The sequence below is a fragment of the Megascapheus bottae genome, chromosome 16 (assembly GCF_031878675.1).
Source record: "Megascapheus bottae isolate mThoBot1 chromosome 16, mThoBot2.hap1, whole genome shotgun sequence".
NCBI classification, from domain to species: Eukaryota; Metazoa; Chordata; class Mammalia; order Rodentia; family Geomyidae; genus Megascapheus; species Megascapheus bottae.
In genome coordinates, this window is record NC_143524.1 from 52,384,067 (window position 1) to 52,410,830 (window position 26,764).

General features: G+C 36.7%; 1 protein-coding gene across 21 annotated transcripts in view; it reads right to left on the reverse strand.

The window, feature by feature from the left end:
* Dlg2 (discs large MAGUK scaffold protein 2) overlaps positions 1-26,764 on the reverse strand; it is a 1,918,473-nt gene that overhangs the window by 614,980 nt on the left and 1,276,729 nt on the right. For all 21 annotated transcript variants that reach the window (XM_090348516.1, XM_090348525.1, XM_090348524.1 and 18 more), the window contains one exon: positions 14,836-14,886. In XM_090348516.1, the coding sequence (XP_090204642.1) occupies positions 14,836-14,886 (51 nt within the window). The remainder of the gene's footprint in view (positions 1-14,835; positions 14,887-26,764) is intronic.

The following is a 26,764-nucleotide window of genomic DNA, read 5'->3' on the forward strand; positions in this document are numbered from 1 at the left end:
CCAAAGACTAATTTATTAATTCAAAATACAAAGACTTAAATTTTTTTCTGATTCTGCAGTTGATACTGCAGTTAGTGTAAACTCTGTTCAAGTGGAGAAACTCCCCTTTGCAAACCAAAGGCAAGAATCACCGTATTGGCTGTTTGAATGCCCAGCTTTCCAAAGGGAGAAAAATCACACTGTCATGTGACACTGTCAGCTTCAACAATGATAGGGAAACATGGAAACTACAGAATGAATGGTTTTTGGAAGGTCTGGTTTTGATCCAGTCTCAGTTCTGATCTCTAGTCTACATCTTGTTGCTGTGCAACCTCACTCCTTAATGCTTTATTTGTTCAACATAGATACCACATTTGCTTTAGGAAGCTCATTCATGTCAAGGAGGATTGTGCAAGGTAGGACAATGAAGGTTAACACAACTGAGACTTTTGGAATATGTCCAATTCTCTGTATAGGTGGCTTCTCCATCCATGAACTTAACCAACTATGGATCAAAATTGACAGAAAAAATATTGTGTCTGTATCAAAAATATAAACGTATTTTTTATCCTCATTCCCTAAACAGTATAGCCCAACTATTTCTCTAGCATTTACTCTGTGCTGGCTATTTTAACTGAACAGTGCTGTTCCAGAAATGTTATTGAATTAATAGAGCAGAATTCAGCAGAAAAATATGATCTTAAAACCACCAAGAATTAAGCTACACACACTGTAGGCCCATGCATAAGTAACTGAGGTGATTTTTGATCATATAGCAAAAATTACTGAGGAGTCAGTGGCTAGAGTTGGGCATAAATTACTGGTAGAAACTTCAGTTTAATAGAGGAAAGTCTTTCAAATAGATGTTCAGTACTTAAGAGGGTTAAAAGTTCTTTTTTTCTAGCATACACTGGTGGCTTATATTTAGTCTGAAATCCTAGCTACACAGGATGCTGAGATATGATGACTGAGGCTTGAAGACAGCCCTGGCAAGAAAGTCCATCAGCAAAAAATTAGCAGAAGAAGAGCCAGAACTGGAAATATGGCTCATGTGGTAGAGTGTCAGCTTTGAGTGAGAAAAGATCAGGTCCTAAGTTGAAGCAAAGGTCTCCCTTATTAGAGATAAAAGCTAAAAACTTGGTGTGCATGACTAAATATGAATATTGCTTATTGTTCTTAACATTTCTGATAGCTGCTCTATAGAAATCAACTTTAAATGATCCGGGTGGGATTAAAATTTAATGTATCATGAGTGAATGTTGATTTCTGAGTTTAGCTTAGTCAGGCACCAATGACTCATGTTTGCAATCCTTGCTACTCAAGAAGCTGAGATCTGAGGAACTCAGTTTGAACTCAGCTCCAACAAGAAAGTCCAAGAGACTCTTATCACCAATTAACAGCACACACAAAAATGCTGAAAGTAGAGCCCTGACTCAAATAATGTGATGCTGGCCTTGAGGAAAATTACCTCAGCTATAGAATCCAGGTCCTGGATTCAAGCACCAGGACTAGTATTTTTTTTTTAAAGGAAGAGATCAGGGGAAAAGACTGAAGCTAAAAGTTAAAATGGAATTTTAGGCTGGTCCTTACCATATATGAATGACCCGGAAGAACCCATATAAGCATGTTCTGAGTGTTTAGTTACTCATTTGCAAAATAAGAAGTGTCAGGCATTATTTTCCTATTACATAGGATACTTTGGAGTATGAAATGAAATATAGGAACAAAATAACTTGAAAACAATGAGGTAATATTAAGACATGCAATGTACCATAATGTAGACATTATATCAACCAAATGAAACAGTTATGTGGCATGCATAGTAATACAACTAATAACCTCACCAATTTTAAGTTTCAGAAAACATGGATAGATTTTCATATAGAGAATTTCTAAAATATAATTGGAATGCTGCTTTAGCTATATTCATTTTCACAAATTAGGAAAATGCTAAATATACAAATGTGATATCATTTTTTCCCTCTCGAATTAGAAAGACATTACTGAGCTTTGAGCACAGTTTCAGTAGGAAAGAGAGGGAAGGTCATGGCCTACTTCCCAGACACGAAGGACAAATTTTAAACAGGAAGAAATGCATCTGTATCTACCTACTGTCTTTTACTTGAAGCTGCTTCTACGCTTCTGATGAAGAGTCTTTAATTTTCTTCCTGATAAATATAGCTCTACCTTGAAGGCAATTTGAATGTACAACTGGAATGGTCAGAAATTTAAGTATTTTATACCTGAAAAATCAATCTAGGCTTGCTGGTAGCCATGGTCAAAACCACCGAAATCTGGTAAAACAGCACTATCATACATTGGTATGAAGACCATGGATACCCAGCTGGAAACCAGTGACTGGTGCCTGTTATTCTAGATATTCAGGAGGCTGAGATCTGAAAATACTGACACAAAGCCTGTCTAGAAAGACAAGACAAGCTTATTTCCAATTGACTAGCCAAACATCAAAAGCAGAGGCATGGCTCAAGGGGTAGAGTACTAGCTGTGAGAGAAAAAGCTGAGAGAGAGGGGTGAGGGAGGAGGATTGCAAATAAGGTTCAATGATGAGTAGTTTTAGTTGTTGGTTCTAACAGGGTTTCACCATGCTGGGCAGACTCACTAGCACTAGAGCCACACCTCCAGCTACATGTCCAGATCCAAACTTTAACAAATGACAGAGATGGATATGCTGACACATTGAAGCTGCTACGACTACCACTACTAGAAGTAAAACTGAACACTTCTAGTTTTTCCTTCTCCTACTGCATATCTATTGATACAAATAAACACAACAACACAAAAAATATGTGTATATGTTTTATGGGGCATATATAATAAACATATATAAGACAATATATATTCATTAAAATATACAAATGAAGACATCTATGTATATGACTCTATACATTATTTATAAATGTGTATATATATCATACATGTCATAGATTTACATACATAACTCATATTGGAGGAAAAAATTGTCTTTATCCTGTATCTTTTGCTAGAAAACTAAACAGGATCCCTCTTGTATTTAAAAACAACTAGATAGAAAATAAAAGATACTGGGGCTAGGTGTTTGGCCTAGTGGTAGAGTGCTTGCCTAGCATGTTCAAAGACGAGCATTCGATTCCTCGGTACCACATACATAGAAAAATGCCAAAAGTGGTGCTGTGGCAGAGAAGGTAGAGCTCTAGCTGTGAGAGAGCCCAAGGCCAGTTCTCGGGCCCTGAGTTCAAGGACTGGCAAAAAAGAGATAAAAAAGAAATCAAAGAGATTAAAGTGAGAACCACTTTAGTTCTCTAGGTCCTTGGAATTTCGGACTCCTAGTTTTCAATACAAATAGGGTGAATATGGGCTGGAGCCACGTTGGCTAACATTACATAGTATTCTCTTAAAGGGTTTTTATTTAAATGCTGTGGTCTAGTTGAATCAGGAAAAATCTACTAATTTATATAGGTTTTAGTGGGCTATATTTTAGTCCACAAGATTTGATGTTAAGGTATCAATAAGTTCTTTCTTTCCCAAATGTGACACATGTTTTAGGGTAGAAGCTAGCTTTTGGAGAGCTAGCATAGTAGAATGGATCATGGTGAAAAGAGTACACTTATTATTATTAAACTCTAGGAACCTTAGTTTTCTATTCACAATTCAGTGATTCCAAGAAAAAGGTAGTACTGAACCCACTGCTATCATCCGGGGACTTGTATACTTGAATGGTACTGGGGTTTGAACTCAGGACCTCTTGCTTTCCAGTCAGGTGGTCTACTCTTTCAGCCAAACTCCTAATGTTCATAATTTACTTTCGTGTTTGTAACTTACTGTCAGCAAGAACCTATTGATTTTCCCTTTTCTGACCCTAGGTAGAAATATGACTTGCTTTGCCCCATACAAAAGAAGTAAATATTTTGTTATCAACTGCAGAGAGAAATCTAAATTCCATATTGTGATATATAAATATGAACATATCAAAATGAAGTCTTTATCAGTGTGCTGGCTTATGTTTATGTGACAACTTCCTTGGGTTAAAGGATATTCAGATAGTTGATAAAACACTATTTCTGGGTTTATCTGTGAAGCTATTTTTGGGAGAGATTACTATTTGAATCAAGAGATTGGGTAATGAAAAATGCCCTTACCAATATATCTGAACATTATCCAATCTGTTGATAGCTCGAATAGAAGAAAACTAAAAAAGAAGAGTGAACTGCCTCCCTTGTCTGCAGTTGGAGAAAGTGGATATTCTTTTTCTGTCCTAAGTTATCAAAGCTCCAAGTTCTCACCGTTGGTTCTGGAATGTATTCACTCTTCCCTCCCTCCTTTCTCAGCCATTTGGTGTTGATACTAGGCCTCTCATGGATCTCCAACATGTAAGGTAGCAGAAGATGTGACTTTTCAGCCTCCATAAGCTCAAGAGGAGATTATCATGCCAAATCTGCTCTTCTGTATGGTTCTGTATCTGACCTATTGGTTCTGTTTCTTTGGAGAACTCTGCCTAAGATAGGCAACTTCTATTTTTCAATGACTGGAGAGGCAAGATACAATATTGTGATCTGTTAGGTCACCGAGATTTTGAGGAGTTTATAACTTTAGTTTATAAACTAACCATCTAACTTAGCTGCTGGGAGTATAAAGAAAATGAAGCATGGTCCTCTTTTCAATCACTATACAAAAAGTAGATGCAATATAAACACAAATGACAAGAAGAACACCCCACAGGAATGAAGAGAATGGACAAACTAACTGACTTGAGTATGTCAGACAAAACTTCTCAGAGGAGGTACCATAAAAGCTGAGTCTTGGACAATGGTTTGGAATTTGTCAGGTAAGAATAATAACAGCACCAGTGGCTTATGCCTGTAAGACTCTCCACTCAGGAGACTGCAATCTGAGGATGGAGCTTCAAAGCAGCTGGAGCAGAAAACACTGTGAAACTCATATTTACAATGAACCACTAAAAAGCTGGATGTGCCAGTCTGGGAGTTTGGCCTAGTGGTATAGTGCTCGCCCAGACTAGAGTTTGATTCTGTAGTACGACATTACTAGAAAAATGCCAGAAGTGGTTTTGTGGCTCAAGTGGTAGAGCTCTAGCCTTGAGAAAACCCAAGGAGAGTGCTTGGGCCTAACCTCAAGCCCAGGACTGGCAAAAGTAAAACAAACTCTGAAGTGGAGCTCTAATTCAAGTGATAGAGCAAAATGAAGTTCAGGGACAGCCCCAGGACCAATACACAAACAAAAAATAGTAATGGAATGAGTAACAACTTTGAAGCAATAAACCTGGCCAGTGGGAGAAGAAGGAAGAATGACAAAAGTATTGATATGGTATATGTAGACATTTTTACATATAAATAGACCTGTTAACTTAAAACCGCTTTGTATAACTATTTCAAAATAATTTAAAGATAATTGAAAGATGAGCCTGATTAGTAATCTTGAATTCAATTCAGAATGATATCACATTCTTTTCTCTGCTTGAATATGTATTCTTCAATTTAAGTTGAATTTATATAAAATAATTTTACTTTGAAGTCAATAGTTTCCCATACAAATTCTGATGCATATGTTCATATTACATTCTTATAATCATTTTATCCAAAAGAGGCATAATATGAACGATCAAATATTCCTAACTCATCAAGGGAAAAAGGACATGGGCATTTCAAATAATATATTCTAACAATCCTTCAAACACTTACACAATAACTTTGTTTCTCCTACTCTGTCTGTGTCACTATCTTTTTCTTCCTATACTTCTCTTTTCCTTTCTCAAGCTCGTGTCTATTGTACAGGTGAAGGAAAAGGCAAGGTTGAATTCAGGAGCAGCCTAAAAAGACATTTTGTGTGTGTGTGTTCAAGAAGCTAAGCCTTTAGGAGCAATTAAAGTGTTTGTGGATTGAAGTCAGGGAAGACAAGTCTGAAAAAACGAAGTCTTTAGGAAGGAGATAAAATTTTTTTAAAAGACAGTTCAAATGGGGTATGGAATTATGTGGGGAGAAATTCTCTTGAATTGGAACAAAATGAGAAATAACTTTTCAGAGATGAATATTTTGATATGTCATAAAAGTTGCAGTCCTAAGCAATTTCCTACAGACTTTCATCATCTATGTCAAGTAAGCTTTTGTTTATTTGAAAATAACAAAAGCCAATATGCAAATGGAAAAAGATAATAGTTGTTCTTTATTACAGAAATTCAGGAGGGGTATATCAGAGACAGTTTGGCTTATGGTCTCCAGATGTCATCAAGACTGTGTTCTTACACCAATTATCTACTCTACAGTATAACTTCAGTGTTGGCTTCCTTTGAAAGGGAAGAGCCCATTACAAACACAGACACATTGTGAAATTCACTTTGATGATTCTACACCAGTTGCATATTGTATACACTGAGGGAGACCTCAGAGGTGCTGTGTCCTAAACCAAAAAAGACTCACTCTGGCTTTCCTAGACATGTTAGATACTAGACATTAAATTAGGTTGCATGGAGGACGGTAGATACCTGAACCAAATTCTACAGGCAGGCAGGACCATGGTGAGAAAAATTAAATGAAGATATAAATGGTAAACGTCCATGTTATGGGAACCCGAGTTGAAGGAAGTACACTGGACATCAGAGTAGCTAAGTGTGGATACTGATACTTACAGGCATCACTGTGTGAAGACCGAACTATAAGATAGCTGAGGACATGATTGAATAAGTTGGAAGAAAGGTACTAAGAATGACAAGAAAGATATTAGATTGTATTTTCTGCTAGTCTGATGACTGTGCTACAGAAAATAAAGTCATATCAATTAGATTTTTTTGGTTGCAAATAACGAATTCCTCAAGTATTACCATTTCTTAAGATATAACATCTTATACCTGAGGTATATCTGCTGGGTCTTTTCTGTACTGCTTCAGACTCTTATTTTTATAATCTTTATTATGAAGGTGATATACAGTGGGGTTACAGTTACTTCAGTCAGATAATGAATATATTTCTTCTTGTATAGTGTGTTACCTCTTCCCTGGTTTTCATTTTTTTCTTTTTCTTTTTCTTTTTTTTTGCCAGTCCTGGGGTTTGAACTCAGGACCTTGGAACGGTCCTTGAGATTTCTCAAAGCTAGCAATCTACCATTCTGGCTTTTCTGTGTATATGGTACAGAGAAATCAAACCCAGGGCCTCATGTATGCTAGGCAAGCACTCTACCCTAAGGCCACACTCTCAGCCATATCTTCCCTCATTTTCTCCCAGTTTTTATTTTCCCTCTGGCCCCTCCTCTCCCACACTGCCTTTGAACAGTGTCACCTTTCTTTTGTTTGCTTTTCTTGTTTTCATTTCCTCCCAGGTTTTCTCTCCCAATCTCCCTTCCCCGAGTCACATAGTTCATTTTCAACACAGTGTCTAGCGAGTATCACGGCTGAGTTGGTTCATCCTTGGTCCCACCATTTCTGGGCTTCCCATTCTTCCCCCAAATCAGATAAACTTACATATAAGACAAAAGTACAGAAACCAGAATCTTTACTATGCTAACTTTTCAGAATCCAGTACTTCTATCATTGTCCTGAATTCCCAGTTACAGCTTTCCTCATCAAAACTCCTTCTTCATACACATCTTACTGGTGCAAGTTACGGAGATAGACCTCCTCTGATGAGAAAACTCAGCATGGCATGATAGAACTTTGCCATTTCCAGGTATTTTTTTTGCTAAAGCTTGAATGTCCCTTCTAAATTCCATCTTCAGATAGAATTGCCATTGTGCTGGAGTTAAGGCGCTAGGTCTTTAAGATAGGTAGATTAATAATTTAGGGCAGAAATGGGTTCAGTAATGTGATAGATTCGTTACAAGTTGGACCCCCTTTTAATAATCTCAAGAATGATCCCTAGCTTTTCTGACTTGTTATGATGCAACATAAAAGGCCATTATCACAAAGGCCAGAAATCTATGTCAAACACTTCTTTCCCTCATAATTGGCTCAGTTTGTGGTATTCTGTCATAGCAATGGAAAGCAGACATTTTTAAATTGTCTTAAAGGTGTTAAATTTAGGAATGTCAGGATTCAAGGATTAGATATGCTAATGATAATCAGGAAATGTGTTAAATAAGAAAGATGTCAAAATTAAGGGGCCGGGAGTTTGGCCTAGTGGTAGAGTGCTTGCCTAGCATGCACGAAGACCTGGGTTTGATTTCTTGGTACCACATATATAAAAAAGCCAGAACTGGCACCGTGACCTTGAGGAAAGCCCAAGGACAGTGGCTCAGGCCATGAGTTCAGTCCCCAGGACTGGCAAAAAAAAAGAAAGATGTCAAAATGAGGGATTCTCAGTAGCAAATATACTGTCTAGTTTAGAGGATGTGTGGCTCAGACTAATAAACTAGAAAAGAGCACTTGTTAATAGTCTGGTGACTGAGGGTTGTGAGACGGGAGAAGGAAGATAATTCAGCTGGAAGCTTGTAGAAAAAATAGAGAGAAGATTGGAGTCAGCAGCTGAAATTCCACTTCAGTACATCTAAATCAGACCCTTGAGGTATGTTTATCACTCACTGTTCAATCCTGGGGCTTTGATTCTTATATCTAAAGAAAATCCAAATTAGTGACTTTAATAATGTCTGTAAACTATATTTCTAACACTCAGGGTTTTTTTGCCTGACATCTTAGTCTAATGGTTAACACACAAAAAAATTTCTGTACATAGAAAAAGCCTGCTGGTTCCCAAGTCAGGAAAATTCTTAGGCAGAGGAGATCTATATTCATAGACCTGTCACTATCCATGTATGTGTCACTTTCGTTTTATTGGCCTTTTATTCTTCAGAGTTGCAACACAGCAATGGGTTACTTTAAAGGAGACTGTGTGTGGGGGGGGTTGTGTGCATGTATATGCACAAACTTTGGGGTATTAACCTGCCAATGCTCAACCTACCAATGTTATTTGCTTTATTACTCTTTACTTGGTGGTAAGAGGCAAGATGGGAATTTAGAAGAGGCAAAGAACTTGAACTAGCTCATGTGGTATTAATTCCACATTTCTGCAATAAAATGTCCAGGACAACTAATAAAGAAAAACATTTAATTAGCTTACTTCTTTGGGCTTCAACATCTAGGATCATACAGGTGTTAGGCTTTGATTTGGCCTCCGCTGAGAGCTGTGGCCAGCAGCATTTCACAGTAGCAATATACTTGGGAGCGATGATAATATCTCCAGTGGAAGCAGAGGGATGAGCAGGCAGGAAAACCCAGGCCTGCTCCTTTTGTAGCAACCCTCTGAAGATCTCAGTGGATTGCATGGGAGCGATCAAGATGTCACCTGTGACACCTTCTGACAGCATACCTCTGTGGACCTAAGGACCTGCCATGGTGTCTCATCCCTCTCCAGGACTTCCCACCAGCCATGATAGGAACAAGCTTTCACATGTGGACCTGTAGGGTTCAACATTCAAACCGTAGCAGGCAAATGCTATTTTGAGAAGTGATGGCAGCATGAGCTAATACATGAGCTATTCAAAAACTTCAGCATAGTGCAGCTGAAATACACCTCCTCAGGGAACTCTGCTTCTCTCCATGTCAGCCATATGATGCAAGGAAGGACTTGTCAGTCCTTACAGCCTTGGTGCATCTGGAAGTCTCCATTGGGAATGTCTGGAAAGCTATTTAAAAATAATACTCCCTCCTACACTGTGTCTAGATCCAATGAATCTTAGATGGATCATGGCAAGCTGGTATTTAAAAACTCTGTGAGTTGATTTAAGGCACAGCTTAGAGGCTGCCTCCTGAGCCAAACTGAGCCAATCAGAGCACATGTCAGGATTTCCTACACTTGAATACTGGGTCAGATGACACAGCATTCCTACAGATTACAATGTTGAGTAGACGGCAGAGTAGTACCACATGGATTTCTTTTCAGAAGGAGCCTCAGTTCCTTTGTTGCACTGAACTGAGAAATCAATCAGATACCATCCTCAAATTCTCTCCTTTGGTTACATGACTTTAATTCTTCTTCTAGCTAGAGTAATTCAGTTTGGGCTTTTGTAACTTTCTAGCAGGGAAATACAAAGATATCTCAGAAGTATTCTATAATTTCCAATATATTCTATATATTCTATATATTCTATATATGTTCTCCTCTTCCACCACTATTGTCAGAATTCTGCCAGAAACTATGCCATGAATGTGTACTTGTATTCTTTCACGACCTATAACAAGAACATGCAATCTCATGTCTAAAATACTCTTTCTGAAACACATATATTAATGTATTACTTATGTTCTTAGAGTCCTGCTCTGTAATTTCAACTACAGTTATTCTGAACTACCTGAAGTTCCTTACATAAGTTACTTTTCTAAAATCTTTGAACATTTGCACCTGTGACTTCCTGCCTAAGAAGACTTTGTCCACTTTCTTTAATGTGAATTTCCTCTCAGTTGTCCATTTGAGACCAAATAGGTACAATTCTCAATTTTTTTCCATGTTCCTCTTACCATTAAATTCTTTGTGTCCTTCACCAGGCTAAAGCTTTCTATTATACAATGACTGTTTCTAGTAGCCAAGTTTAATAACTATCTAACAAATTGATATGCATAAGATTATTTGTAAAGATGGGTTCCAGTGGCTCACATATGTAATAGTGGCTACTCAGGAGGCTGAAATCTGAGGATTATGGTTTAAAGCCATTCCAGGCAGAAAAGTGTATGAGACTCTTATTTTTCATTAACCACTAGAAAACCAGAAGTGGTGTTGTGGCTCGAAATGGTAGGATGCATTCCTTGAGCAAATAATGCCAGGGAGAGTGCCCATGCCCTGAATTCAAGTTTCACACTGATGAAAGGAAAAGAAAAAAATAAGATTATTATTTGCAGAGTTTGACATTTGTGGCACATATCTCATGCAATGACCAATGCTGCTAAAGAGGTAGACTCCATCAATGGTCTTCAAATAGTCTGCCAGCTTTTGTAATATCATGCTGATAGTCAACTAATTACATTATGATAAAATTCCATCAAGAAATTTATAGAGCAATAGGAAAGATGGATTTTACTTATTATATATTATGAGCTCTCTTCTTATGTTTGTGAAGAGACACTTTAAGCAAAAGAGAAAGTCGAGGAGTACTTTTTGAAAGAGATGAGACTTGAATTTCCTTTTGAGGGCTTGTTTAACTCCGTGTAAACAAGCTTAGAATCCAGTGTCTGTTTATTCTGGGTATTAGGCCAATGATGTATAGCTAGCAAAAATATCTTCCATAGGCTTTTTAGCTTGTTGCTTATGTTCTTTGCTATACATAAACATTTTCGTTTGATGCAGTCCCTTTTATCAAGCCTCTCTTTGATTTGCTGTGCTTCTGGATCTTTTCTTAGGAAGTTTCTACCTTTGCTAGGAGCCCTAACATTTCCCCTACTTTTCCTGTAAGAGTTTCATGGTTTTAGGTCTTACATTGAAGTCTTCGATCCACTTTGAATTCATGCTGCTTCATGATGATATATTAGGATTTAGTTTTGGTTTCTGCATGTGGCTGTCCAGTTTTGCCAGCATCATTTGTTAAAGAGGCTGTTTGTCTTCCAGCTTATGATTTGGGCTCCAAATGGCTGTATTAAATGGCTGTGTGGCTGAGGGCTTATTTCTGGATCTTCTCTTCTCTTCTATTGGTCTTTAGGCATGTGGTGGTGGTGGTGGTGGTGGTGGTGGTGAGGTGTGTGTGTGTGTGTGTGTGTGTGTGTGTGTGTGTGTGTGTGTGCCATTCTCAAGCTGTTTTCATTACTATGGCTCTGTAAAAGTTTGAAATTTGGTGTTGTTATTCCTCCAGCATTATTTCTTCCTGCTAATAACTGCTTTTGCTACTTGAGGTATTTTGTTATTCTATACAAATGTTTGGCCTAATATCAAGAATGTATAGTTAGCTTTAAAAAGCAACTGAACTCTCAAAAAAACCCCAATAACCCAATGAGTAAGTGGGCTAATGAGCGAAAGAGAGGCTTCGCAGAAGAAGCAAACTTCAGTTCATAACCTTGTGAAGAGCCACTGTTACAAGTAAGGTACTAGCACCAGGCAAAATGTAACATCTTTGATGAAGGTAGGGTGAGAGTTGCATGGCATGTTATAAGGTTTAGAACTGATATTTAGACTTCACAAGATGGGACCTGACCTGTCATAACTTCTTGACAGAGAGAGTTTTAAGATGACTGTCTTGGTAAAAACATGAAACAGTTTAAAATAACTGATGAAATAATATAGTGAACTTAATGAATACACACATTTTTCCTAGATTTTTGGTTAGGCAAATTAGGCTCATGAGGCAATAGCAGAAGAGAAACATTAAGTTCAGTGACACATAATGGTTTTAAAGAGGAGAGATATTATATCATGTCTGTGTTAAAGGTTTTCAGGAAATATAAGAGAGACAAATTGATAATGCAGAGTAGAAAAGACAAGCAAAGAGAAGAAGCCATCAAATTGACAAAAGTTTGTGTCATCCAGGTCACAAAGTAGAGTGGTCTTGGAAAGAAGGTGAAAAATTCCTTCTCTGTCCTGGGAAGAATAGAATGCTGGCTCAGCAAAATGAGGTGATTTTCACTAAGTGGCTTGGATTTTGTTTTCTCAAGGACATCTGAAGAAAAGTTATCAGCTAAAAGTGAAGACAAGGAAAAAAGGATTTGGGTTTTAGGGAACAATTGAAAAGTAAAATTACTGTCTCAGATAATGATAATTTTTTTAAAGAATTGCCAAAGTTTTCTCATGAACCCAATGGTTAAGAATTTGAAATGGCTTGAGGGAGTGTTTCTTTGTCCATTTCCAGATGCTGGGGTGGGAAGCATAGAACCAGTAAAATTAAGAAAGTGGTGATGCTGGATGAACACAAAACAGGGGGAGGAGTGTATGAGACAGACAATTAGAGTTATGAACCAGGCAGTATTTTCTAAATAAAGAGAAGACTTGGAATAAAGTAGGGGGAAAAGTGTAGGAAAATTATGAAATCAGTCTAAAAGTCCCAATGGCAGTTGAAGGATTTCAGGAGAGGGGGTACTACAACAAATGAATGGGACCATGGTGATGCTTGATCTAGAGGCTAGTAAAAGGATAGATCTGTACCCAATATGACTGGGTGACTGAAAGCCCTAAGAGTGGCAAGAGATTTCAGATAAAGTTATCAGGATCTAGAAGCATCAGAACACACGGTGGAGTCCTCAACTATCGCTCTCCTGTGGGATTTTATTTTCTCTCACACCAGGTTAGCTTCTAATTCTTTTACGACTTATGCAGTCAGGATAAGATAAATGTGTTTACTGGATTGTGGGGGGCGGGGAGGGAACAGAAGTTCTCACACTTTCATTTTGTTCTGCATATCACAAATCTTAGAGAAATTCCGTGATTTAGAAATGTGTGTGTGTTTCTCATTTGAATTAATTTCCTATAAACTTCAGTTTTCTCTATTTAGTGTGCATCAATTTTTTTTATCAAAGTCCATAATGGAAGTTTTAAAGATCTCATTTGTCAAACACTTAACTTCCAATGTAAATTTCCTTTTAAAGCCACTCATATTCAATAAAAATTAAGCTGAAAATAAGAAATTTCTTGACTCAAGAAAGAAAATAAGCAGTAAATTACAAAGGAGCTGGGAACTAATGTGAAGGTCTAGAGTGTTAATTTATACTTGAATGAAGGTTCACAGAAAAACACTTACATTTTATTGCTTATTATAAATGTATTATATGCTTATTACAACTGATGTGGGGACTAAGGGCACTCAAAAGGAAGAAATAAAAAAATCACTGAACAATTCTTACCATGATGGCATCAGTTTTGACATTCTGGTGAATATATGTCTACAATTCATGCATGGATCTATGTATGTGTAGGTTTGTGTTATTTGATGTATATGTGTACACATATATTATTTTTTGTTGGTAGTGGGGCTTGAACTCGGGGCATGGTGCTGTCTCTGAGGACTTTTGCTCACTCAATTAGAAAGAAAATATGCTTATTGTCTTCCATTATTGCTTAGAAAGTTTTCACATGTGCAGTATTCCTTTTTTTTTTTTTTTGGTCATGGGCCTTGAACTCTGGGCCCGGACGCTGTCCCTGAGTTCTTTCACTCAAGGCTACCGCTCTACCCCTGGAGCCACAGTGCCACTTCTGGTTTTCTGGTGGTTAATTGGAGATGAGTCTCACAGTCTTTAGTGCCCAGGCTGGCTTTGAACCCATGATCCTTAGATCTCAGCCTCCTGAGTAGCTAGGATGACAGGAGTGAGCCACTGCGCCCGGCTCATTCATCTTTTAATAATTATAAAGATCCTATTAATGTTTTCTGGCACTTTGTTTTGTCTAGAGAGTGTATGGCTTTTCTCTTACTCCTTTGTTAAATGCCTAAATATATTAGGTCCATGGGCAACCTTTCCTTTACTTGTCAAATGTGTTTACCAAGTTCTTTCCAGAATGTTCACAGAAGTTTGTAGAGTTACCCTATTTTTCTCTAAGTGGGTGGTTTTAAAATTCCTTTCTCTCTCTCTACAAGAGGCATGGTAATTACAGTTCTGATGATGACATCAATGTCAGACAAATAAGAATATATAGAATCACATAATAGAAATGTATATAGCTAGTAGACTAATAATTTTTAAAAAAATAAAGTATAAAAACGTGGAACACTTATCTTTTTCCTATCGATTTCCCCGGCTCTTGGCAATGTAGTGTAAATACAAAACATTCTGTTTATTTGGCTTGATGTCTCAGTGCTCTTCCTGCAATCATTTCATTAATAGTCTCACTGTGAGTACTATGGGAAATTTCCAGGTTGTGATATAGAGTCATGTGACTTCACAAGACGACCAATTAGGAACTAGAATGTGTGAGGTGAAATTGTGATTTGGAAAATAAAATTTTTTCTTACCCTCTCCAGTGTAATTTCTTCAAACTCATATTCAATTTCTGTCCCATTGACCTGCAAATAAAAGAGAAAAAAATTTATTAAGGTGGAAATGCTGTATATTAAAAATGTTTGAGAGTTTCATTTTTATTCTGGCCATAAGTCAACCACATTTTTAATTTTTATGATGATAACAGTCTTGAATATAATTCTAATATAATTCTTGAAATATAATCTAAACTATTCTGAAATATATGAGTAAAACAAGATGATCAAAGCCTGGTATATACATCAGAATTTTACTTATGGTTTTCAGGGAGGAAAAATAATATAAAATATATATCATGAGTTTGAGAAAAATCATCTAGGGGCAATGTCATAATTACAAGGGAAATTGTTTGCTAATGTCTTTTTAAGTTCATAGGAAAACACTAAAATATGCCCTTAAAAGTCAATGTGACATCAGTACAAGTATATATCATTTTTATTAGTAAAACATCATTAAGGATTGTGTTAGCTAAGATATATTTTCCTTATTGGCTCAAGTTCAGGTAATTTATTCTCATTATTCTTTTATTACATTAATGAGGAGGCCCTGGACCAGAAAACTATGCCCATATACTTTAGTAGCAATATGAAAAGACAAGAGTAGGACATAAATTTTCTAGAGGGAAACTGATTTAAACTCTCAACTAACCCTTGAATAGATTTGAATTTACTGAGAGAAATACATGCATTTTAAACAAAGTCAATCACCTTAGATTTCAAAAGATGTACAGAGATACTATGAAGAGTTACTGGCAGAAAATCGAATAGCTGGGCACTGATGGCTTATGCCTGTAATCCTAGTTACTCTGGAGGTTGAGATCTGAGGATCATGGTTCAAAGACAGCCTGGAACAAAAGTCTATGAGACTTTTTTTCTTCAACTAACCACCAGAAAACCAGAAGTGGTACTATGGTTCAAAGTGGTAAAATGCTAGTCTTGAGTTGAAGAGCTCAGGGATAGCACCGAGACCCAGAGTTCAATCTCCACTACTAACAGTAACAGCAACAACAACAACAACAACAATCTAACAAATATTCAATCTCTTTCATCTTTCACAATTTTTTTCTTAGCCAGGCAAAAAGAATCTTGAGCAAGAGAATTCTCAAAACAAGTACTGCGTTTGTTTAATACATGTCCTAATAAGATTGTTAGAGTCTAGGATCATGTAACTATAAAACTGTAATTTCTGAAAGATTCTCACTTTAGCTTGCAGTTTCATTTTAAGAGATTTGAAACAAAGGACTTGTTATAGGAGCTCTATAGAAGCAAACACCAGAAAAACAGAACCTTTATCCAATGCAGACCCTGACATGAAGCATTTGACATAGGATAAAAGGTAATATAAATGAACTGCTTACGCAGGAGATCGACTTATTTGTCTGATTCAGAAACACAGATATCTGTGAATTCTCATTCATGAGGGAGGATGGATGGAAGCCATACTTGTAGTTACAATCAGCAAACCTACAGAATGGAAATGTCAAAGGGCTACTGTGTACCCACCACTCACATACAGCATGTTTTCTTATTATCCAATTACACCCAATAATTGGTGAAATCACCTTGTACTGTGCTACTAAATTATCAAGAAGTCCAAAACAAAATTTGATTTTCTGGGCTTTAGCATCGTAATGACTCCCAGACAAGGACTTGATGATGTCAGAAAGCTTTCAGAACTTTATGGAGGCTTTTGTTTGGTACATGTAAAAGGAAGAGAGGAAAAGGGGGAAATAAAAACCCCTCATACATCCTTTCTATGTATAGGCTTCCATCTGCATGTTATGTTCATTTCTCATAACTTTCTGTTGTGGACAGAAGGAGGGAAGAATGGGGGAAGGCTGAAATAATGTGAGATTTCATTTGCTCAGTATGGCTCCATGAAGCTTTTGTTTGCTTCACTGGTTTCCTAGCGTGAACTCCTTCACATTATTAAAGTGTTTCAATCTAGGGAAGGAAAAGAAAAAAAAATAAACTTCAAAGATAAAAAAATAAGCTGTTGATAATAAATATCTAAAGATGGTGAATGTCATTTTGTTAGGAAGCTCTTAAAAAGACAATCTGACCACATTGCATAGTGATGGCCCACCAAAATCTTGGCTTTATATTTCTAAAATTATTATTCATTAAGTCTAACATCCTTGCATATTCTAAATGCTGTTATCACATTTCCTGTGCAGGTGGATGAAGTATCTTAGGCTCACATGTATTCTTCGCATGTTTAGTTCTCAATCCAAGAAAGTAATGCCATTTACCCAATTCAACATTTATCTCTTTATAAGAAGAGAAGGTGCCATCTAGTCTGCACCACTGTGTTTAAATGAAAGCATTGATGTCTACAAGAGGTTTGGGTGAAATCATAGAAAAAAAATGAACAATACTTAGCATAAGCAAGGCAGAATTTCAACACTGACTGATGAACACTTGAGAGGCCTTAATGGCTGTGCCCTCATCAGCAAGTCAGCAGGGGCTATGTGGTACCCATTATCTCTTCAACAGGAAGTTCTACACCTTTCTTGGAAGAGATTTTGATGAAAAGCATGACAGAAAAGATTTCAGAGCACTTCTGTTTTAATCAGAAATATGTAAATCTGGGCTGTGCCTTTTCAAACCACTACACAGAATATTCTTTCACTATTTTTCCCACTTTTATTTAGATAGGGTCTGCTTAGTGAGTGATTCAGAACCAAAGAGTATCTATAGCTACTCACCTTGAAATATAATCTTGTGTGTCTTTTTCATTCAGTAATGTGCTATAAATGGCTCTCACTGATGTATGGGTATTTGTTTGTGGAGGAGAATTACAGAGTTTTCATTGTTGTGGGAGTTTGTCATGTTGGTCTCATTCTAATCCCAGATTTTTTTTTTTTGTGTGTGTGTGTGTATGTGGCACCAAGGAATCCAACCGAGGGCTTCATGCATGCTAGGCAAGCACTCTACCCCTAGGCCATGCTCTTAGCCCCCCAATCCCAGGTTCTTATTTCACAATGATCAGTTACTAGAGGTCTTTTTCTGAAAAGAATTCTTACACACACACACACACACACACACACACACACACACACACAATTGTAAACTGATTGTCAGTGGTTTCCCTCATTCGTCATAATCAGTAGAAACCTTGGGCTCTACTAGCAGAGATTTGTAATAGAGCAAAATCTTGATACATAAGGACATACAATGTGAAACTAATTGAAAGGACTTCCAGGATAGTGAAACAAAAGCCATATAATGAATGATTGTTGTCCTTAATGTACTATGTTGTCTCTCATCTCCTTTGCTGTCCCTTGGTTATCTCATATTGGTATAGTATCTCACCTTGTTATCTGATATATTGAATTTATTTGTATTTGGATATTTGAAATTTGATAGGGAAGGGGGGAAAACCAAGACGGGTGTGGGGTGTGGGGGGGGGAGGGATACGGGTACCAAGACATGTGAAAGGGTATCAATGTATGTGAATTAATGCACCGTCTATCTGGCAAATATCATGTAACCCTTTTACTAATTACAATAAAAAAATACTATACAAAAAAAATTCTTCCTATAATATTTCTCTCTCCAGATAATGGTTTGTGCTCCTGATAGTTTGAGCTGCATGGATGAAGTTCCTGTTTCAGTTTTAGTTCTGACTATCATGTACAGTCTTTTCTTTACCTGAGGACCCTGAAGAATTGATAGGACTAGCATTTTTGTAGACTTGGAGGTTCAATAAAATAAGTGAAATTTTTTGCTTTTGAAAAACAATACATTTTTCTTTAATAATTTGTTTATGCTGAACTTGATGGTTGTATGATGACAGCTGGCAGCTCCTACAGTGGCCAGAAAATCAAATTGGTTACCCCATTTTGCCCAGCACTTTTCTGAGCTCTTGGGCCTATATGGCATTCAAGTGCAGGGAATGACCCACAGCCTACCCACATTCAGACTTTTTATCTCATGTTCTAATTCATGAATTTTGACTACATATTTTTCTCTTTGAGAGTCTTTAGTTAAGGTTACTGTTGGTTTTTTTCCTTTGCTGCTATAGCAACCACCTGCCTCAATGATGACATAATTTGATTTTGAGATGTATTTTTATCTTCTGAAAAAGAGGTTTCTTTTCATGAATAACTCATGTGAACTATTCCATGTCTTAATCTTCTTTAATTGGAATCTTAATGGTTCTCTGAATTTTATTTTAGTTCCTTAACTTCACTAAAGCTAAGAACAGACTGAACTTGAAGAATTAATTTTTATACCTTTCCATGTTACCCATTTTAACAAGTGCAGAAACAATGATAGTAAAGCTGTGACTTCTTTAGCTGAACCCTATTTCTGTACAATGAATAATTATTAAATATCTATGGAGTGTCAGGAATAGTGATAGACACTGAGAAACTAAAGATGTTTCAAGACATATCCTCATTCTCAAAAAACCTCACATCCTTCAAAGAGTCCCCCCTAACCAAAGATATCAAGACCTAAATACGTGTATATAAAATACAAATGTAGACTACAATCACAGCCCCACTATCACCATATTTTAAATCAATGTTGATCTATATTATTTGCTTTGTATAGCAATTGTGTATCTATTATTGTTTGTACATGAGGTATTACAAGCAATTATTAAATAAAAGATCTATCTCTTATCATTATTGCTTAAGAAGATAACATTACCTCTAGGCCTGGGCACTGTCCCTGAGTTCTTCAGCTCAAGGCTAGTGCTCTGCCACTTCAGCCACAGCACCACTCCCGACTTGGGGAAGAATATGACAACCAAGAAAATTATATTCTTAAAATTATCATGGCCTCTTGTTACTTCTAGAGCAAAGCACAAACCATACCATTTTGCTTTATCTGTAGATGCATTTTATTGCACAAAGCCTATCGTATATAAAGAGATGGTTTCATGAACTGATAAATGGAATTGGTTAGGTGAGTAAAATCAGATGTTCTCAAAGATCTAGGTTATTAATAGGATGCAATCTTCCCTGGATGCAAACTTTCTGTCATTCGTGTTTTAAACCTCATTAACATCATCTTGCCTCGGGATAGTTGATTGGATAGAGATATACCACCAAGGAACCCTCTAGAAAATCAACATGGATACATACATATATGTCTACGTTTATACGCTTGAACACTTGTGTTTACTGGCTTTCCTCTTCCTAGTACTTTGTTCTTAACTTTCCTTTTCATTGGAGGATTTCTTAGAGCAAACATGTCATGGTCTTTATTGCTCTTTACACTTGAATCCTCTATGTAATCTTCCAGAGGATCAGTAGACAAGAATGTGGGCTCCAGAAAAGAAAGAAGACACAGATTTTAACCCGTGTTTAATACTCACAAAGTTTGTAGAGGTGATAAACATCCCCAGTCTCCCAAAAACCTCCATTTCTTCACACATAGAATGATATTAACAACAGTACTTTCCTCATATGGTTATTATGAGTGTACAATTAGAGAATTTATATGAACTACAGAGCACACTTGGTGAGTAGTTAAGAAATCTTAGCAAGAAATCCACAATTTCATGAAATTAATGAGAACGAGATTGCATATGTTAAGTATACGGCTCATAATAGATTTTCAAAAGCATGGCATAATAATATTAATAGTTCTGGATAACAAGTCTGTTAGGGCCCAATTGTATTATTTGATCAAATATCAAACGTGAAAAATTTCAACAACAATATAAATTGGTGCTTAAAAGTCAATTTGCTTTCTAATGCAAAATTTGCTGAAAATCCTTTCTAATCCAAATATTCATCTCTCTCTTCTTTCCTTCTTCTCTCTCCTTTCCTCTCCTCTCCTCTCCTCTCCTCTCCCCTCCTCCTCCCTCTCTTCACCTCCCTCTCCTCTCCTCCCCCCTCCTCTCCTCTCCCTCCTCCCTCCCCTCCTCTCCTCTCCTCTCTCTTCCTCTCCTCCCTTCTCCTCTCCTCTCCTCCCCTCCCCTTCCCTTTCCTTTTTTTTCCCTCTCAAGTGTGAGGACTGGGTTTTGAACTTACAGTCTCAGACTCACACTCATTTTTCCTTGTTCATGGTTAGAGCTCTACCACTTGAGCCCTCTCTGCAAAATGTCTCCTTTGCTTGTTAAGTGGATATGGAATCTCATGGACTTTTCTCCCTGGTTTGACCTCAATCATTATCTCAGACTCATGTGTATCTAGGCTTATAGGTGTGAGCCACTGACACTCAGCTTCCATCCCTATCTTTAACAAATGTGCCTCCTCACAACCTACATGTGTGAAGAAGTGTTATCATAGAGACATAAAAAACTTAAATTTGTTGCCAAAATGCCTAGATTCTATAGTAGTGCTGTTCCATACTATTGTTACTACTTGTAAGGTGTAAGAATTTATCCTTGCATGCATCACATACATCTGCATGTAACTATTATGCATTCAAATGATTGGTTGTAAGCAAAAGATTGTTTAAGCTTTATAGAATACCTGCTTTGTATAAGGTATGCATCTCAATAGTTTGTGAGAACTATTCAGTTACAAGAAACTAATCTAAGTTGACATTTTTACTTTTGATAAACAGACATTATTGATATTCTTAGTTATTCTAATTTTCATGTGTCACTATTCCTGTTATTCACTGGAATGTGTTCTAGGATTGAACTTTGACTTTAAGTCATAATTTTTAATCTTTTTTATTGTAATGAATAGAAGGGTTACAGTTATATTCATCAGATAGAATGTGCATTACTTCACACATAATTTTTAATCTTGATTGAACAAACTGTGGAATTCTATGAACTGATAAATTAGGGTTCTACCAAATAAAGAAGATAATATTCTATAATCTTCTCTGCCTTTCTTTATTCCTCTTTCCTCCATCCTTTCCTCTTTCACTCCCTCTTTCCTTTCCTCTTTCCTTTCTCTCTTTCTTTTTTTTCATTATTTTTTCAGTGGGTTTTCTCTGCCTTCGTTAGAAGGTGAAGCTAGATAATTGAGTATAAACTTAATAATTAAGCAGCTCTTTACCTATAAATTGATTGTGATAAAGTGTTCTTACTCTTACTTTTAGGAAAAGTTAAAGATAATGGTTAGGATCCTTAAATGTATTTAAAAAAAACAAAATCTTTATACACAAAGAGTTTGTTTAGGTTGAAAGTTCATTTAATCAAGGGAAATGCAATCATATAATATGCCCATTCCCAGATTTGCTTGTGATTAGAAAATAGCACATTCTTTTCAGTTCTATTTCATGATTCACAAGCTGGAGGAAGAGCAGGTGCTTTTAATGCATGCATTTGGCTCCAGCCTGGTACAGGCTGCTTTGCTTAAATATTTCATGAGTTTGACTATGTTCTTTGAGAGCACTAAGCGATATTAATCAAACTATTGATCAGCACTTGCACAGAATCATGATATATGAGGTTGTTGCCCTATCATCCCATCCCTTTGTGTAAATCACTTGAAGAATTAAGAGCTCTACGCGCAGGCAAAAGGGGTGAGGGCTCAGCAATGACAATATGTTGTCAGATATACACAAACAAACTGACAGAAGTATACTATCTCCAGGGGAAGAGTCCTGGTTTATAGAGGGATGGATTTCAATAGTATAGCTCCTATGAACAACTAACTTATAGTTTAACACAACAAATGCCAAGAAACTGGAATATATATTCCATGAGGTAGAGGATGTAAGAGGAGAGAGGCTAAAGAAATGGACAAAGGAAAAGTGGATTAAAATATTCGTAGTATTCTATGTAAGTATGGGAAAATGGAACTGGGGAACCAGAGAGTATGTGCTGTATAGAGAGAGACTGGAAAAAACACGTGACATTGATTACACTACATTGGACTCATAAACTGACATGCTGAATGTACAACTACTTAAAGATAATAAAAATAAACTGAGTGATAAAGCCTAAGGCTTTAGTAATCTGATGATGTAAACACAGTGCTGAAAATATTTCCTCCTCGATTTGGGGATAACATGACTGTAGCACAAGGCAAATTATCAATGTCTTGTCTTAGTCATCCCTTCTCTGGCCTCAATATTAGACAATGGGCTTTGTTTTCCATTACCACAAAAAAGGCAATCCAAAGGCTCAATAATGACTTCTGTGTGTAAATATATTTCCTTTCCTCTCTCCAGAAGCAAGCACTCCCCGTGCTCTGATCTCTATTGTTTTATAGTCTTTATCTAGCTTTTACTTCACCTTTTTTTCTCACCTAATTTTTTTCTTTTCTGAGTTAGTGGCCTAATATCATTCCTAATTTAATACATTTAAAACACAATTGGTCATCTAGAATAAATATACTGTACCCCAATTTCCTTCATACTATATCCATATATAAATATGTGTATATATATTACATTGTGTATCAACAGACCCATCATGTTTTATAACCGAACTATCACTTTTTAAAGGCTATTTATGTATCTTATTAAAATCTTTCTCTCTAGGGCATTTTTTTGTGCATCTGGAGTTTGAACTCAGGACTTTGCACTTCCCAAGCAGGTACTCTATTGCTGAGGCAGTCATTTAACTCTGACTTTAATATTCCTTTCCAGACATTTCTACTCAACATGTGCCTGATCTGCAATCCAATTAGTTCAGTCTTTCTGTAGCTGCTGGGATGGCCCACTCAAGGTACTATACCAAGCTTGAGAGGGCATCTCATGGAGTCACAAACTTCCTGTCTGGCCTGGCCTGAAACTGCAGTTCTCCCATCTCAGCCTCTCATGCAGTTTAGTATAAGTATGGCCACCAGCACCCAGCTTCCTCTGTCTAACAAGAGCTTAGAATGTACCCAGCTATGTTTCCACTTCATGGAATTCATTTCAATAGACATCATTTTACATGATTATATGCTCACAGCTATGAGCCTCTGTGAATGTCTAAGAATATCCTCCTGTAGTCTCATGGTGTGACTGTGTAGAGTTCTTTATATTTTATTATGTTTAAATGCATTTTTTAAATGATGTATATCAAAATGAAATCCAAGAAATGAAACAAGAGGGTTTGTTTCTTGTATTTTGCTTTTTGGTTGTTTGTTCCCCTTGCCTTTGTCATTGTTTTTGATTCTGTCTTTTTTTGTCTTTTTTGTTGTTGTTGTTGTTGGCTTGAACTTTGGACCTGGGCACCGTTCTCTGAGCCCTTCAGCTCAAGGCTACCACTCTACCACTTGAGCAGCAATGCCACTTATTGTTTTCTGGTGGTTAAGTGGAGATGAGAGTCTCGTGGGCTTTTGTGCCCTGGCTGGCTTTGAACCGAGATTCTCAGATCTCAGCCTCTTGAGTAGCTAGGATTACAGACATGAGTCACTGACACCCAGCTCTACCTTTTGTCTTGTACTTAAGCTTATCTGCTTTGGGAAGGGTAAGGGGGAGCACAGAAATGGTGGGACAAAGAGTGAAAAAATGCAGCCATGATACTCACCAGACACTATGCTGAAAATCAATTATGCAACTTGTGGGGCTTGGGGGTCAGAAGGGAAAAACTGGGAGAAAATGAGGGAAGAGGTGATACTGTTCAAAAAGAATTGTACTCATTACCTAAATTATGTAATTGTTATTTCTCTGTATATCACCTTTATAATAACAATTAAAAATTTAAAAGAATGTAGCTAGCTGTGAGTTGAGAAGAAGATGTCATGAATTTTTCTGCTTAGGCTGGTTGCAAATTTCAACCCTCCCATATGTATCCTTCCCAATACTAGGATTACGAGCATGTGCCACCAGCACCCATCTTTCCATATCTTTTCTTTCAGTAGAAGTCTATTCTTTGTATATGTTAAGAAATTCTTATCATTTAATATATGTATATTTTCTATATTATTTTGTGCATTTAGATATAATATACATAAGACATCCTTATCATATGATATTGGTATCTGATTAGTTTTAAATTAATTTTCTTTACTCTTAAAGTATATTCTAGATCATTCATACTGTATTTCTGAATTTCCAAAGGATTTCTGACCAGGTCTCAGTAGCCTATAATCTTAGCTACTCAGGAGCTTCGGAGACAGAGAATTTCTGTTCAACAAAAGCCTGGTCAGAGAAGTCCATGAAACTCCATCTCAAAAATAACCAGAAAAAAAGCTAGGCTAGAAATGTGGCTCAAATGGCAAGCACCAGATGAGAAAGCAAACCTTGCAGATGGAAGGCTCTGAGTTCAAATTTCAGTACTGGGAAACCTCTCCACAATTGCCTAGCCATGCATTGTTTTGAACTTAATATTAAGTATATCCTTCCTTTGGTTCATTTACTAATTTTTACCAATGTCATGTAGTCTACCTCAAATATTTTTACTCACTTGATGTCATTACCATTATTATGAATCTAAAAAGTTATTTTGAATGCCTAGAATTCCTTCAGTACTAGAGTAAAGCCTTAGGGGCACAGTAATATTCCAAAAATATTTGTCTTATTTTTCTATTGGAGGTATGTAATGTCATATCTATTAGTCTGAGATCATCTTTTCCATGAAATCAGAAAGATTTTTCTTATCAACCCCCTGAAATTCATTATTATTATCCATAATCACAAAAATGTGATTAGAATAATCATTAGGAGAGGTTGGGGAGACAGTACTGGGGCTTGAACTCAGGGCTTGGACACTGTCTGTTAGCTTTCTTGCTCAAGGCTGATGCTTTACCATTTGAGCCACACTTCTACTTGCAGCTCTTTGGAGATAAGAGTCCTGTGGACAGTTATGCCTAGGCTTTCTCAGAAACTGAATCAGCAGATCAGTCTCATGACTGGCTAGGATTAGGAGTGTGAGCCACAAATACCCAGTTCACCACTAGGTTTTATGAAGTTTGTACTATGCCAGGTAGTAGCTTACATTAATCTTGCCACCACACTCATTCACTGCGTTTGATAGCATAGTGTAATTCTTACTATTTGGGAAGCTTAATTCTAAGTTAGGGGGTATCTCCAGAGTTCACAGCTGTAAGCAACATGCAAGAATGACTCTCGTGCCAATCCTTCTTACCACTTACTGATAGAAGGCTGGGATTTACACAGTTTTGCTGAACAAAATTTACAAGTGAATACTTTTAAGGAGGAAGGAAGAGTAGAATTACTAAGTGTTAAATCTTATGTCTGAAATTCAAAAACTAGTCTTCCCCAATCATAGATAGCCCCCAAACCTCTCTAATTATACTTGTAGTCTTCTCTGTGGTCCAGCCCTGCCTTGGACTTGGATTTATCTTCTTCCTTCATCTACTGTCCTCTTACTTGCTATCTAGTAATTTTTTTCTGATACCTATAATAAATTGATTCCTCCATAGTAGCTACTTTATAATTATTGAAGATATGAATTAATTAAATTTCATGTTAAAGGATTTATATTTCTTACAATCTTAGAAAAAAATGCCTTCATATTGAAAAGTTCTAACCATTGTCACACTTCAAATAAGTAACTCATCTTAATTTTTCTCTGAGTATTTTACTTCAAATATTGCTAACAATAAGCTTGTCTCCCCTTTCCTCTCAATGTAGGCCACACTTTCAGCAGCTTTCAAGATCAATCCATCAATCAACACATATTCTTGGACCTTCTTTACTAGCTCATATAATCTTTTCATCCAGTTTTTATGGATATGGTACAAACATGTGTCTTTATTAATATTCCCTAATAAGCTCTTGCAAACAGGTGCAAGAACCAGTGCAATTTCACAGCAGCGAGGTGTGTAAACTGTATTTCAAAATGTTTGCTAATACCGTCATAGCCACTTTTATCCAGTTTTAAGAACACAATACTATTTTCATAGGCTTGAACAAAGAACTATAGTACAGCCAGATTCACGATAATTCATCTGAGTTTTGATATGCTGAAAAAAATAATGCATTAGGATGCTTATTCTACCAAGGGTCATAGAGCATTTCTGCATCTGGTACTAAAGGAAAGAATTTTTCTGTCTTATTTTACATTATTATCCTGCCCTTCTATCAA